The 15,325-nt window shown below is 39.6% G+C and overlaps 1 protein-coding gene and 1 long non-coding RNA gene across 4 annotated transcripts in view; one reads left to right on the top strand and one right to left on the bottom strand.

Moving 5' to 3' along the window:
- Nucleotides 1–403: 403 nt before the first annotated feature.
- col7a1l (collagen type VII alpha 1-like) overlaps nucleotides 404–15,325 on the top strand; it is a 65,863-nt gene continuing 50,941 nt past the window's right edge. Inside the window, exons 1-7 of one of the 3 annotated variants that reach the window (XM_044343233.1) lie at nucleotides 404–779; nucleotides 5,746–5,918; nucleotides 9,674–9,854; nucleotides 10,598–10,757; nucleotides 12,456–12,549; nucleotides 13,717–13,890; nucleotides 14,254–14,417. In XM_044343233.1, coding sequence (XP_044199168.1) covers nucleotides 5,843–5,918; nucleotides 9,674–9,854; nucleotides 10,598–10,757; nucleotides 12,456–12,549; nucleotides 13,717–13,890; nucleotides 14,254–14,417 — 849 coding nt within the window. In that variant the 5' untranslated portion in view covers nucleotides 404–779; nucleotides 5,746–5,842. The remainder of the gene's footprint in view (nucleotides 780–5,745; nucleotides 5,919–9,673; nucleotides 9,855–10,597; nucleotides 10,758–12,455; nucleotides 12,550–13,716; nucleotides 13,891–14,253; nucleotides 14,418–15,325) is intronic. The other 2 variants (XM_044343232.1, XM_044343234.1) reach the window with 2 other exon arrangements.
- On the bottom strand, nucleotides 1,866–8,570 carry LOC122975060. The gene is made up of 3 exons (XR_006400554.1): nucleotides 8,558–8,570; nucleotides 6,029–6,032; nucleotides 1,866–1,947 (listed from the first exon to the last, which is right to left on the bottom strand). It is a non-coding gene; the product is annotated as an uncharacterized LOC122975060 (long non-coding RNA).

Raw genomic sequence — 15,325 nt, 5'->3', positions numbered from 1 at the left:
AGCAGAAATGAAACAAGCAGTTAAAGACACATGAACAGCACTGAATGAGTAAGTTGTCAGATCTTAATATTATATTCACTACTCGTTGCAGAGGTCGTCCATGCTGACTCCTGTCTTCGAGTGTGTAGCCAACACAGTTTTTTGTGGATCTTACAGATGATCCAACTTACATTATGATTGTGGGTGTTGACAGACTTTGCCTCCAAGTAGCTTGCATCATTTTACTACACTGCTTATTCTGTCACCCTGAGGTGAAAACTTGACAGTCTGTGTCTATGCCTCCATGCACTACACAAATGCACACGCACGTGCATGTGCACTGTAGCACAGTAACAGTGCAATCCTGGAAGGGTCAAAGCTCTTCAGTAACCCCCACTTCTCTCTCTCTATCTGTCTCTCTCTCTCGCTCTTTGTCTCTCTGTCTCTCTCGGGAGCCAACAGGTTGCAGCAGCTTCACCCCCACCCTTCTCCCCAAACTTTTACTGTGCTTTAGCCAAGCCCAGGAAAGAAAGTCTCTGTCATTCATTCACTCTCACACACATTCAAACACACCTACCTCCTCTTTCACTCAGATACAGACAAACATACACAGATTAATTCTCATGTAGCATTCAGTCGATTATCTCTGATAACCACCTTTGCAGGAATACAATATCAATTCCAGACTTTTTTTTCTCGCCTGACTTGGATAAAACTTTTTTGTGTGTTTTAGGGGCTATTTTTGCCCTCAAGAAATCACCTGGATTGGGAAGATAATGATGATTCACTTATCTGGAGTGGTAAGTTAGAATGTGTGGGCCCATTTTAGGGCCATAGTCAAAACCCATTAGTTTTACTGCACTTTAATATGGTGCTTTACAGAGTAGTTTTGGATTCTTAACTGCCCGGATACCCTTTCTACAGCCTAAGTGTCTGGACTAAGGCCAACACTTTTTGTACTGTGCCTTCACTGTTCACTGTTGCTCTTTACAGCACAGTTCCCCCTTAAACAGCATAATCTGTCTGATATCAGCATTCTCTGGTCGCCTCCTTTCTGTTTGTCTCAATTGCTTTTTTAAGTTTTAGTAATTGCTGCAAACGTGCTGTCCAGCTGAGTCAAAGAACATGCACTTACAATTAGATACACTGTCCATTCAGTGCCTGCATTCTTCTTTGAACACTCTGCTTCTCTGCAGGAGTTAATGCAAAGATTTTACAATTCAAAACTCAATGAGAGCATAAAACCAAGATGTCACACATTTTACAATCATGTCAGCTTGAGTGCATTTATGAATAATAAGAGGATACCAGGTTGTGTTGTGTCTTTGTAAGAGCGTTGACAGGAGATGAAAGTATGTCCCCCCCCATGCATAGACTTGTCTGTGTTGTCTGACTGCAAATGCAAAGTGATATTAAGACAGTGCAGCTTGTGAGCTGTGTATTTGTTAGTGTGTGTTTTAGCTGTAAATCTGAATTATGTTGCACCAAAGATATCTGCTATCATAGTTCTGAGCGGCGTGTGTGTGTGCCTTTTCACTGTTACCAGTTTCCCACCTACAGGGATAATCCATCCTGTGAAGTGGTGAGGTGGAAAATGCCATTATGTAGAAATAGCTGACACGCAGTTAGACTTGCAGGGTCTTCGATGTGTGAGCGAGTGTGTGTAAAAAAAAAGGAGATAGGGAAAAGGAGAGGGAGTATGGGGGCCAGAGACAGTAAACTTCATTTGGTAACATTATTTAATCCTCTAGGGTGATAAACTAAAGGCCTCAGACACAATACTTACTTTCTCCTTGGCGAGGGTGGACAAGGTTCTTGTGATCCCAGCGTGCTGTGACTGATGGATGCAGTCTTATGCAACAGTTTTTTTTTAAGGATATGTTTTTGGGCATTTTTGCCTTTATTCAACAGCTGACAGTGGAGAAGCAGACAGGAAACAGAGGGGAGGGAGATGGGCATGACATGCAACTGTTTTTGATGTAGGATCACTGAATGCATGTTGTCTGACTCAGATTTATAATAGCAGAATGTCTAAAGGTATTATTGGAATGAGTTATGATTGCTGCAGTGACTGAAGTGGTGGATCATGTTTTAACTTCATCAAACCTTTTAAAAATTGTTTGGATGACTCACATCTATGTCAAGCTAAAATCAAGGTTCTTTTACTTTCTTTTGCACATTGCTGAACATTAGAATTGCATTCATGGTTCAGAAAACTTCTTTCACTTTTAGCTTTTGATGACATGAAAAGAAAAACTGTTTCATCATATTGAAACCATCGTAAAACTCAGATTCTGCTTGCCTGCTGGTTTGCTGCGCTCCCATGCAAACCTGTTTGAAAGCCCGCTGTAGGATGGATACAAGATAGTAAGTGTGTACCTCTGCACCGGCTGTCATTCATCAAAACAGTTGCGTTTGAGTTTCCTATCTGCACTCCGGTAGAAGACACATGCAGAGACAGATCTTAGATCTGCACTGGTATGTGAGGGGGGAGAATGCAGTTTTTTGGCTGCGTTACATTAGAGTTCAAGCCCTGCCAGCTCTCACTTTCATCTGGAGGGGTTGTAAACGACTCAGCCTTCAGCCATTCTGACTTTGTTAGACCAGGTGGTCAAATCGCTGCGAGGAATTTTCAGAAATTCAAATTACTTCCCATTGATCTGATTTATTTTTCTGTTATTATTACATTCATTTCTAGTTGAAATATGGCCCCATGAGGGCATCATTGGAATGGTTGTACAGTATAGGTGTACTGATGGATAACTTGACAGATTGAATGTGAAGCATTAAAGCCAACAGAAATCTGTTATGTTTTCATGTCATGTATCGTAGTTGAGTGAAGGCAGATCTGTCTTTGATGTTATGCTTATGAATTTGCAAAAGCACATGCCCATACAGCGCACACATGCGCAGACACTTAAGCACACATGCACACTTATGCGGAGACGTGTGGAGGATAGCAAGCTAATGTAAAACATAACAGCACGAACCATTTCCCTAGATCACTGTTAATGCATTGAACGTGCCGCTCTCTGATGGAGGTTCATTCATTTCAAATGGGATAATCCGTTACTGCTGCATGATTCATTTGCCAGGGTATCATGTGCTGATTTAAGTGTTGGATTTACTCTACTTAGGCAATGATTATGCTCACTTAACTGAATGTTATTGTAGCACTTTCTGCTGATACATTTCTGTGGTACTCACTACACATACAAGGGAAGGTTTTAACACTCATTGCATTTTAGCCACAGGGTCCTTGAGTTGCAGTAAGTGTGCAGTAAAGCAGCACAAATGCAGTAAAGATACTACAAGATATTATCATTGCAGCACACTTCCATACTCTCCAAGGTACATGTCTCAGTGGGAGATAATGTGCCAGTAAAGCAGCTTCACCGTTTCAATGGGACAGAATTGCCTCCACTTAGTGTATTATGTCAAGTCAAAAGCTGTAGCCTTGGGGCTAATCTCTGTCATGCTAACCTGAAATTTCCTCTGTCTGTCGAGGAAGAAAAAGAATAGGATTTTCTGTATCCTAGAGCGTTACTGTTCCTCCACTTACTCTCACGGACAGCTTATACTCTCCCTCCATCTAGATTGCTGTGAAGACTGGCTGTGCTTTCTGTCTAAATGTACCTGTCCTGCTGTCATTTCTCAGAAACACTGCCAAACGCCATCTCCATTAACCCGTCTCTCACACATCTACAGCTGAACTTTGATATTATTGATTTCTGAAATATTGGTAAAGAGAAAGCAAAACTACACTGTGAATCTCTTAGCTTAGAAAAATAAACGAAACCACACGTAAAAAAACAAAGTCAGGTATTTGTGTGTTCATCTGTCTTTGTAAGTGTATGAATGATATGCCCGCGTGCAAGTTGAGATAAGAATTTGATTCAAATGGTGCCTTTTTAAGACAAATTTGCCATGGTGTCACCGTGTCCTGGTCAATCATAAAGCACCAAAACACACACACAAAGTATAACAGAGGGCGAGTGGAAACTGTAATTAGTCACACTCGGTGCCTGTTATTGCAGATTTGCTGTGGTGCTACATTTTTTTTTTGACCAAGTGCAAGGTAGTATGCACACTCACATCGGAAGCGATTAGCCATGCTGTCTTGGCCTTTGCTCTGTAAATAACCACCTCTGCAGCGTGAGCTCCAGGGCATTGCCGGTCCTCAGGGGGTTTGGGTAATCCTCTGTCTAGGACAGGTGCATATGGTCCAGAGGTTTATCTGACTAGTCCAAATTTTCTTTTGCACATGTGGAATTATGCAAGAGCTTCCTTGAACCTGTCAGTCTACTTGGATTTACTGAATGGCGCTGCACATCTCTTCTTTTCAACCTTTTTTCCGCTTTTTGCGGTTTTGATTTTCATATCATATCAGCAATAATAATCAACAGATTGATAAATCATATTTTGACTTGTTTTCAGTCCAGAATGCATGTTACCAACTAAAACAAAGTTAAACTTAAATGTTGCCTGAATTAAAGCGAGGCAGCCCTTACAAACTGTCATTTTCAAGTAATTTCATGGAGGGTTTTTATCTCTCAGTAAAATATGATGAAGCACTTTATCTTACTTCCTTGAGCTTGTTTTCACAGTCAGACCTTTTCACATATACAGTATTACTGTGTGTTTGAGGGAAAGCAAGCCTAGCAGTTAGTTAGGGTGGAATTATGATTTGAGAGAATGTCCTGTAACCAAAAATGATCTATTTTATATAAATGATATGTTTTTATCAGCAGCCATTTGGTCTTACGCTGCAAGCAGTAACTTGGTTAAATAAACTGAAACTTTATGTTTTTTTCCCGTAAAAATTCCAAATTTACTTACATACTCATCTGTTATGTTTATTCATTGTTGACTTATCATTTTGTATTAATAATATATCACACAGTGCAAATGCCAGTAAATATTTAGAGGATGGACTTGCTGTGCTTTTGTTTGTATGGAAATAAGATTGGGGTTATAAGATTGCACACACTACTTGGCTCCAGTTGTGAGTTGCACAATCTTTGGTGGAACAAAAATCTTTAACAACAAAGATAAGAGAAAAAAAACTAAGGGAGTGTCAACTTTTTTTATTCATTGATGTGAACTCAATGGTGGCATGCATCCAGGTCAACCTGTGGCTTGAATCTGGGAGTATCTCTGCTATGTAAGACTGGATGGATGGATTGTTGGGGTAATAACTTTTAATATCCACCTTTGTCTAGACTTCCCAATAACCGGTTTTGATAGCTGGCTTCATAGTAAACAGTTTAAAAGCTCTGTGATGCTTTTATACCCTTGGCCTCATTGAAATCTGTTGTAAAACTGTTTACAGGGAGCGCACCTGTTTGCAACTGTAAACATACGATGATGGGAGCTATTACAGCTTTATTCTAACCAAAACACTGAATTCACCATTAATTGCAATAGCTAATAAACAGTGCAATGGCATCCAAGCTGCATATTTTTCATGTGTAATGTGGTATGTCCTAATATTTATAGTTGCTAAGCTAAATGGCATGTAAAATGAACTGTCAAGGTCTTGCTACCTGTCTGCAAGTCTATAAGGGACCTTGATAGATACATTTGCACATACATTTATTAAACACTGTGTCACTGGAAGGAAAAAACTCTTGGCAATTCGCAAAAGCTTGACTTTGCATTAGAATCACAAGTCCTTTACAAATTAAAATTGCCTGATTATGTTTTATCTTTGAGTGCCTTTAATGACTTTTTTTTCCCACTCTCTGTTCATCTGTATACTTTCAGATAAGAGGAAAGAAGAGTTGGAATTGATGATTGTGGAGCGCAATTTAGAAAGGGGATTTGTGAAGAGAAGAACTGGGAGGAGGAGCAGGTGATCGAAATGGGCCGCTCTTCTGTTTGGATCTTTCTACTGTCCCTTTCTCTCTCCCATCAAAGTGTCACAGCACAAGCTGAAGGTAATAGATGATATTCCTACACCCAAAGGACACACTCACACACACAATTTATTAATTTGCTTCAAATGTTCCTACTCTGTATTATTTTTCAACTACTCATATAACAACACCAAGCTTTTTCTTTTACTTTCCCAGTCATTCATTGGTCCAAAAACCTTTTTCTCGTGTCATTTTCTACTTTTCAACCATTCACTCACTGAAATAAGTTCCAAATACTGCTTTTGTGATACTACCACTTTCTTAATTCAATTCAAAAACACATCTTATTGTCATATTTAAGAATTAGAAGTGTCAGATGCTCAGGCCAAAGAAAGGGCAGTAGCTCAATGAACACAGTCTGTGCAAGTGCTTCATCATTAAAATCTCCACACCTGGATTGGTACATGGGCAGACACTAACTCAGCTCCACTTTCTCTCCAGACTGTTTCTATTCAGGGAATTTAAACATCTGCTTGCCTCATGTACAGCAACAGCACTCTGTCTGCCAGCCTGTCAAACCCATCCACTAGATACAGAACCTTAGCCTCAGATGCTATTGGATGTCACCAAAAGGTCAATCAGCCAATCAAAAGTAAGATTTTCTCCAAATGGAATGTGGTTGGCAGAGAGTAATTGGTAAAGTCGTTGGGCAGAATTATGGAAGGACAAAAATAGCCCAAGGCCATATTTGAAGCTACAGCTCCTCTGCAACAGTTATTTTTTTAAATTCTTGACAGTGTTAATTCACATATGACTGTCCCTGCCATCATATGACTAGTGTTGAATATTACACAGGAAGGGGTACCTGGTCAATTTTGAATCAATAAGCCAGCTGTCAGCTTAAAGCTCAATTAATCAATATCTTATATTAACATGAATCGAGAGAATTATCACCCAGCTCTATGGAGCTTCTTAGCTTCCTTTACTGTAATGTTAGTTCAGTGTTTAGCCCAGGTGGCTATAAACACCACTCCAAATGATTGCTAACGTTAAGCTGATACCAAAGGCATATGTTTCAACTTTAAAGCACTAATCATGTCAGTTGTTTGTTTGTTTGTTGTTTTTTTGCTTAGGGACAGTGGAATTAAGCTATAAACACAATTCTTTATATCATTATAATGACATGGCAAACAGCAGACAATGATGTTTAATGTAGCATTAACGTTAGCATTCATTGGGAGGTGTGTTTCTGTCCCCCCAATTATAACCTAGCTAAGTCCAATATTCACTCTCATTTCACTCATTTCATCTATGATTTGGTTTCTACTAACAGAAGGAAAATATCTGGCTCTTTAGCTGCTAAATGCTCCACAGTTGCTAGTTGTTAACTTTGTTATTCTGCCATTTGGTGCTGGTAAGGTCATATATCCCAGCAAGTCACAAAAAATGCTCTGTTTAGCTGAGGGGGAACTACAGACTCGTGTGATAATTCTAAGTGAGTTCTAAAGTAGTGCTCAAAAGAGGAAAGAGAGATGAAATTTGTTGCAAGAAGTTTACAAACTCACCCAGTGTTTGTTTAGCTTATATGCAATTATCTACATTGCTGTATTTGATTAATGTGTGTATGCAAGAGACACCCACAACTATCAAATATTATACACAACTGAAATCAGAAGAACCAGACCCTGTTAAGTGGTACAAACAACATGCTATTTTATCTATTTTGGGGAATAATAATGCAAGATTTACTGGTCTAGATTTTAAAAAAAAGATCTTTCTAAATGACTCAAAGTAATATGTTCTTCTATGATTTTGATATTATTTGAGTAACTTCTATGACTGTATTAAGGCATAATTCCTTACTCTAACAAAAAAGTCCATGTGACGAGATAGACAGTAGGACCAAACATTTGCATAATCAAGGGTTCAGAAACAACCAGTTCCCTGTGGTTGACCCAGGTGTCAACCTGGTGTCAGCCAGCTAAGTAGTAGACTGTATGGTTGCCCCTAGGCCTTTGTTTTCCTCTACATAATGAACCAAATGAAATTCAAATAAGAAGCACAACATTATGAGTAGAATGGTAGACTCAGATCTAAAATCTACCAGACTGACTTGCTTGTTTACATCTAGTGACTGTCTCAAAGGGGAAGGTACGCTGGAACAATGATTGTGCATTTATCATATTGACTGTGAGAAACTCTGTCAGTATTTGTTCTTTCTATCATTTGCTATTTCTGTCCTATTATTACTTGCGCTTATCTGCAAATTACTGCCATCCCATCTTTGCATCTTGCTTCTTTGCTGCTCACAGGAACTTTAACATTCATTTGTCTGATGAAATCTGAACCCGATGGCCCTTTGTGTTTCATAGTCTTGTGCTCTCCGATGGCTTAAATATTTTTTCTTGATCTTATTTGGACTGATTGCAGTAGTGCATCATTATTTCTTAGACTATTTCTTTCCTGGCAGGATTTTCTGCAGCATATGCTAGAGCCACTGAGCTACATCTAATGTAGAAATCAATGGTGGTCCAACACAGAGCTGTATACAACCTTTGAAATATCAGCATAGATAACCTTCAAGAAAACCATTCTAATCCCTCAGCATGTGTTATCTCCTTATCCTAGGCATGTGGTTCTCACCTGCTAGCTCATACGGACAAACTTCTGGATAATTGATCTTGTTTTCCACCTCAGTCTGTGTCTGTCTGACAGAGAACAGTCTCCAGCTGCTTCCTTGCTCAAAGTCTCCACTATGTTTTATGTGGTTTTTAGAGAAATCTGTTGAGTAGAAAATGTATCTCAATAAATGGAACAGCCACATGTGTATGCTAGGGTGCATGGCTGCCTATATGAGCCTGGATGAACATTGTTGTATCCTGTGAATTTGCATCAGTGGTTTTAACTGTGTTTTTTTGCATCTGCAATGGATCCACTATGACACTATAGCTTCTATAGGTAAAGATAGCAGCTCTGCACAGGAGAGGGATCGAAAATGGTATTCCCAATGATAGTTTGTTTCCTTGGTGTATAGCCAGAGATGTATAGTGTGTGAGGGAGAACATAATGTTAGGTCGCCATGGGCTGGAGACATATGTCACCCCCAGTGAGTCCTGGGATTGCAGCCAAAGGAAGAAGGGCGAGATAATAGAGGAGAGAAAGCTTGGTAATGAAATAGAGGACAGCAGAGAAGCTGACTTATCACTTATAGAACAATCAGTGGTGCCTATCTCTTATTCACAAGCCTAATCAATGCTGTCGTCACTGTAGTTTATTGCATATATAATGCCAGAATATTGACTCAGAGGACGTTTGCAGACGCAGCACATCTGTGTGTGTGTGTATGTGTTTGTTAGTACTGTATGGGTATGTGTGTTAGTGTGTGCATCTGAAGCATCCAAATCCTTCCAAACGCAGCAGATCCTTACTGTATGTTAAATGCGTTTGCTTGCGTGAGCGAGGGGACTGACCCTGATTTTGGGTGTGTTTACCTTATTATTCTAAGCGTTCCTCATTGCTGTACTAAAGTTTTATTGCTGGAGTGCTCAGAATATTGATAGTCTCTTCGGCTCACTTGTGTCTCATTAAAAATTCATGGGGATTTGTGTGGTGCTCTGGCTGCATGACAGAGGCAAGTAAAAGAAAAAACCCTCAACATGATGGGACAAGACTGCTATCTGGTGGCCAGTGTTGGAATAAAACATTGCTTTAGTTGTACCCTTTAACCTTTAAAAAAGATTTGCATTGGATTTTGTTCGAATCCATTTGAATATTAAAGGTTAAGGCGGCAGAAAACACTTGTGCACACACTAATTCAACCATTGTTCTTCCCTCAGCATGCAGGACGGTGGTGCAGGCAGACATAGTGTTTCTGGTGGATGAGTCATGGAGTGTGGGCCAGACCAGCTTCTCCAGTGTCAAAGACTTCATCTCAGCCATCATCTCTTCCTTCCAGGACAGTGTGGTTGGAGATGAGGGGGTCCGCTTTGGAGTCACTGTCTTTGGGGATATCCCGAGGTAAAACTCAAAGACAAACATGGATATAAAGATATCAAAGGGTGACACACAGAACACATCTATGTGACTAATTACCATTAAGCCAGACTCATTTAGCTTTACTGCAGATGAAATTTATTGATAAAGAAGTGCACTTTTCATTACATAATATCCAAAAATTCAAAGAAAATAGTTTGTTGACTTCTTTTTTTTTGTAAAATAAAAAGCATTGTCTTTTGCCACATTTTATTTGTAATAATTTTTATGTATTTTACAAACAAAAAGGCGAAAAATAAACAAAGAAAGCATAGGATCCATGTGGGATGTGCATTTCTTGGTCTACTGTTATGTCCACATTGTCCCTAGTGTCATCCAGTCATCCATCATTATTTGCTGTGAAGGTCATTCATTTGTCCCATTTTGTGGGAAAGGTCTCCTTATTCCTCAGAGAAGATATAGAGTTACTCCATCCATTGTTTTAGTCTTAGAGTTCCCATTTTATACCACTTTTTTGCACACAACCACTAGAATTCCTCAGAGATGCAAGTTGCTTCTTGATGCAGCTTCCTCTGTTGCCAATCTATGATACAATATCTCTAGAGAGCTTTCTCAAGTTGAAAATCCAAGGGGAAAAAAGGTATGCCTCTTTTGCCAGTTTTGGGTCGTCCCAGCAAGCAGACTTAAACACACTGATAACAATGTTTGTATTAGTTGTTCCATCCTTTCCACATGGACCAGTTTTCCCAGTAAATCTTTCCTTGCAGGATGCGGATTGCTTTGACAGACTACAGCTCTCTGGAGGAGGTGCTCAGAGCCATCAGAGACCTTCGCTATGAAGGTGGATCCAAGAGGATCGGCGATGCCCTTCAGTTTCTGGTCGATCCCGTTTTCAGCCCTGTCATCAGTCGAGACCATGCCCCAAAGGTACAATGCTTTTAAAAGTGAGATGTTAAGACAACGCCAGGGTTTCTGCTTGTATCTGCAATATTGTGATTGTTTGGCATCCAGCAAGTGTCTAGCATAGATAAGGTAGCAAAGTAGAGAAAAAGCAACACAGTATCCTTGAAACAATCCCACAATTCCTGTAGGTAATATCAAACAAAAGCAAACAAAGTCATCTAAAGATCCTTAAACTTCTTCCATGCACATCTTAAACAGTAAGGCTTCAATCTTACTAAATGTATGTCAAAGTGTGGATACAAAAGCAACAGGGAAATTATTTTGGATTACAACTGCAAAGACTAAAAACATATGTTCTTCCCCTGTGTGGAATGAAATAACTTGGTAAGGAGTCTGTATTTGTACTCCAAAGAACATTGCAGAAAATACAAACAAAACAAGCTGGTCTACCTTTTTCACACCTCTGGGAATCTGGTTAGATGGTCCTGTTACAATGCTTGAAAAACAAATTGAGAATATGTCTGATAGAAAGTTACAACTGGCAACATACTTTGTTTTGTATTTTGCTTGGAGAAGAAGAGAGGGAAAAGGTAGAGGCAATTTTGATTCAACATGATCATAGCTGTCGATAAGGTTCAACTAAACAGCAATGCCAGATACACCGCAAAAAGTACAATTGATGGTCTTCCATGGATTCTCAGTGAAGGAGATTGAGCTGCTTTCTGACCAGGTCCTAAAACATTATGAATTAAATATGTATTGGTCTTAGCCTTTGACCCAATCTCACATGAAATAGTCAGCAACCTAACTAAACTTGTTGCAGAAGTGCCTTGTCAAATATTGAAATGCACTTTCCCTCCAAGTACTCTCCCTTTCTATCAGCTACATTTCCCTGACAGTGTTATGCTGTGGTGTAGACTCAGTATAACACAGCTGGTTAGCATTCCAATCAGCTCTCTATCTCTGAGAGTGCGTGCGAATCATCTTGCACCAGCACACTTGATGCAGGAAGGCAGAGAATTGAGGATTAGGCTGATATATTGAATTTGTACTGTCAGAGCACATGCAAAAAGAAGCTACATTCTCATATTGATGCTTTCCAACCCTCTCTTCATTGACTGAGAGATGAACTTTGAATGAACTGAGTAAATTTTCCTTAATGGGCAAATTATCAGTCTCAGTTGCAAGCCAGCATCCTTGAATTCCACTTTGTCTTTGGGTTTGATTTATTTAATTATGCGTTCAATTATGAGCTAAACCATGTCAAAAGTCCATGGGGGCTTTTATGAGCATAATACTGTTTGCAAAAGATACTCTTTCTACCCGGTAAAACATGTTTTCTGGAGGGTACATTTGAACTTCTAGTACAAGTATACATTTGGTAAAAATCAACACGCACAATACAAGTCAAACGTTGATTCAGAACACTAAAACCATATACTCACATGAATTATTATCCAAACTATTAGATTTATGTTTTATGTGAATTATTGCCGCAATTTGTCATGTAATTGTAGCAGCATGGTCTTAATATGATTACCGATTGACTTTGATCTTTTATAATAAATGCGGATGCTGTATTTATCTAATAAATCTAAATTAAATCTAATAAATGTATCTAATCTAAGTGTGTGAATGAGATATTGTTATATTACATTAAAGATCTTTACATATGTGATTGTCTGTCTCATGAATCTGTTACTCATTAATTACTCATTACAGATTGCTGTTTTGATCACAAACGGACGTTCAGACGACCAGGTTGATGCCGCAGCCAGAGCTGTAGCTGACAATGGGATTTCTCTCTTTGCAGTAGGTGAGTGGGGAGCACGGTATTGTGAATTCCTTCAACATCCCCACTGCAGCGGCCTCTCAGATTTTATCCGAGCTCTGCCGGCTTATCTGCAGTGTTTGCAGTTAGAAATTCATGTCCTGTACATTTGAATTCATTTGATTCAGTGCAGGCATTTGTGAGTATGTGTGAGATTCTTGTTTCAATGTGTCTGAGTGCATTCAAACAAGTGTATATGAAGTGTATGTAGGTGCAAGCAAAACAACATCTACTAAATATGTATGTTAAAATAAGTAAGTGCTTAATTCAGCTCCTATACTGTCATGCAAAAGTGTACTTTCTGATACTGTGTGTTGCATCAGCAGAACTAGTTTAGCCTACACCTTTCTCCCTGCCCATGAATACACACTGCTGTATACCCACAAGTTTACTTACACAACACACATACATTACCTTCCCTTCTCTCTCTTTTTCTTCTACACACATGCATAAGCACACACAACTTACTCCCCTCGCTGGGAGCGGAGCAATAATTACTGCTCATTAGCCGATGGTGTACTAATCGCAGCCATTTTTCATTAGGCGATTCAGTGTCCCCCATCTGCACCTCTGACACCAAGGCCTGCTCCTCTCATTCATCACTTCTGCAGAAAAGCTCCACATGCATCTTGTGTACTAGTGTGAAAGCAATAAGCCTGTAGAGTCTGTGTAGCATGGATAACACATATGTAAGGCGATGTGCATCTACATGCATGTTCTGTACATACAAAGTACCAGTATGAAAACACATGCACATCCATCTTGTCCAGGTGTGGAATCCAATAAACTGTAACTGTGAATTATCTCTCTAAGGACTTGCAACACGGTCATCTGTGCCTCTTAAAATGTTTTTTATTTAGTTAAATCCACCACATTTTGGTAACCAGTACCTCAGACTGCAGCCCGACAAATGTAATGCCATAACTTGAGATATGCGCCAGAAATCATTTGATTAAGCCTGTGTATATATTTTAAATAAATCACTCAAAATGCCACAGCTCCCCCTAGTGGTGTCTGTGAGAATATCTGTAGAGAAAATCCATAGAAATTATGATAACCATTGGAATGACACTGCAAGTAGTAGTGGACTAAACATGCAGAGTCCTGTTTCTGTATCTGCTTTGTTCCACTGTTTTTCTATCCTGTGGCCAGGTGTTAGGGGAGCTGACGAATCAGAGCTGAGGAGGATTGTGTCAGAGCCATATGAGGAGCATCTACTGATGGGCGCTGACTTCACTCTCCTGGAAACCATCCTCCCCAAAGTGTCTCGCAGGCTTTGTTTTACTGCCTCTGAACCACCACGTCCTGTGAAAACTTTCCAGCCTGGTGAGTGAATACACATATAAAAGTAAAGTCTTTCATAACAAACTCAGATTTCTCTCAGATGCTTCCCTCTTGCTGACTGCTGTTTGCATTTTTATATTGATGAATTGTATTTTACCCTAAAGCACGAAAAGTATCATAAAAAAGAATGAGTGTTTTTCTCTTATTTCAACCTGCCCTGCAGCTTTCTCAATAAAATGGATTTATCTTTCAAATTATACATTGAGACCAACTTGTATTACTTTGAGTTTCTCTCCTCTCCTGAGTTCTTGATCCTCTACTCATCTGCATCTCCCTTCTTTTTCTTTCATATCATTTTTCTTTCTTTCTCATCTCTCTTTCTGTACTTTCCACTACCACATCTAGTTGAAAAGCGTGTAGTGGGTCCCAAAGACCTGCAGGTCAGTGAGTTGGCCCACAGTTCCCTCAGACTGACATGGAGCCAGGCCACAGGTGATGTCACTGGATATCGACTCCTGGTCACCCCTCTCAGCTCCAAAGGACAGCAGAGACCCCTACAGCAGAGACAGGTGAGGAATGCATCCATGTGCATGATGGTAGTTGTGCTGATGCAGAGTTGGACTGTAAGAGCATTGTTGGTATAATCAGATTGCAGGTAATCAGATGGTTTATTAGTGTAACTGATACTAATCATTTCATCACATCACCAGTAACTACAGAATATAGACTAAAAGCAATCTGTCAGATCTTTCGAAATAAAAACATATTGCTCAGTTCAAGCTCTGAAAAGATCAGATGTCCCCTGAAACTGCTCTCTTTTATATATACAGTGGGGAAAATCAACATATCAACTTTTTTTTCATCAAACATATTTCCAGTGCAGCTATTCATATGAAATTAAGACCAGACATTGGTATTAAAAAAAGTACTGTGCATTAAATTGGAATGGCACAGGAAAAAAGTATTGAACATGCAGTAAGAAAAAGCACTGAATCAGGTGAATCCACTAATAAGTTGTCTTACCTGTGTTAATTAGAATCAGCTGGCTTAGTGCATGTGGCTATTAGTATTTCCACTCTAAAAGGGTTAGCCATCTGTGAACGCATCATTTGCTACCAAGCTGTCAGGTAGAGGCAAAGAGCTCTCCCAAAACCTTTGCAACAAGAGTGTTGAGCAACATAGGAATGGCACAGGTTACCAACTGATTTCTCAACTCCTGAATATTCCCATAAGCACTACTTGGGCCATTATCTGCAAGTGGAAGCAGTATCACTCCACCATCAACCGGCCATGCTCAGTAGCTCTTCGCAAGATTTCTGACTGGGCAGTAAGAAAGTTTGTCAGAAGATTAGCCCAATATTCAAGGATCATTCAAAAGAGCTACACAAAGACCTGGAGGAAGCAGGTACAATTGTCACAGAGAAAACAATAGGCAATGGTCTCCATCACCACGGTCTCCATACACGATCACCTCGTA

The sequence above is a fragment of the Thunnus albacares genome, chromosome 23 (assembly GCF_914725855.1).
Source record: "Thunnus albacares chromosome 23, fThuAlb1.1, whole genome shotgun sequence".
NCBI classification, from domain to species: Eukaryota; Metazoa; Chordata; class Actinopteri; order Scombriformes; family Scombridae; genus Thunnus; species Thunnus albacares.
This window is presented reverse-complemented; position numbering and strand designations above follow the sequence as displayed.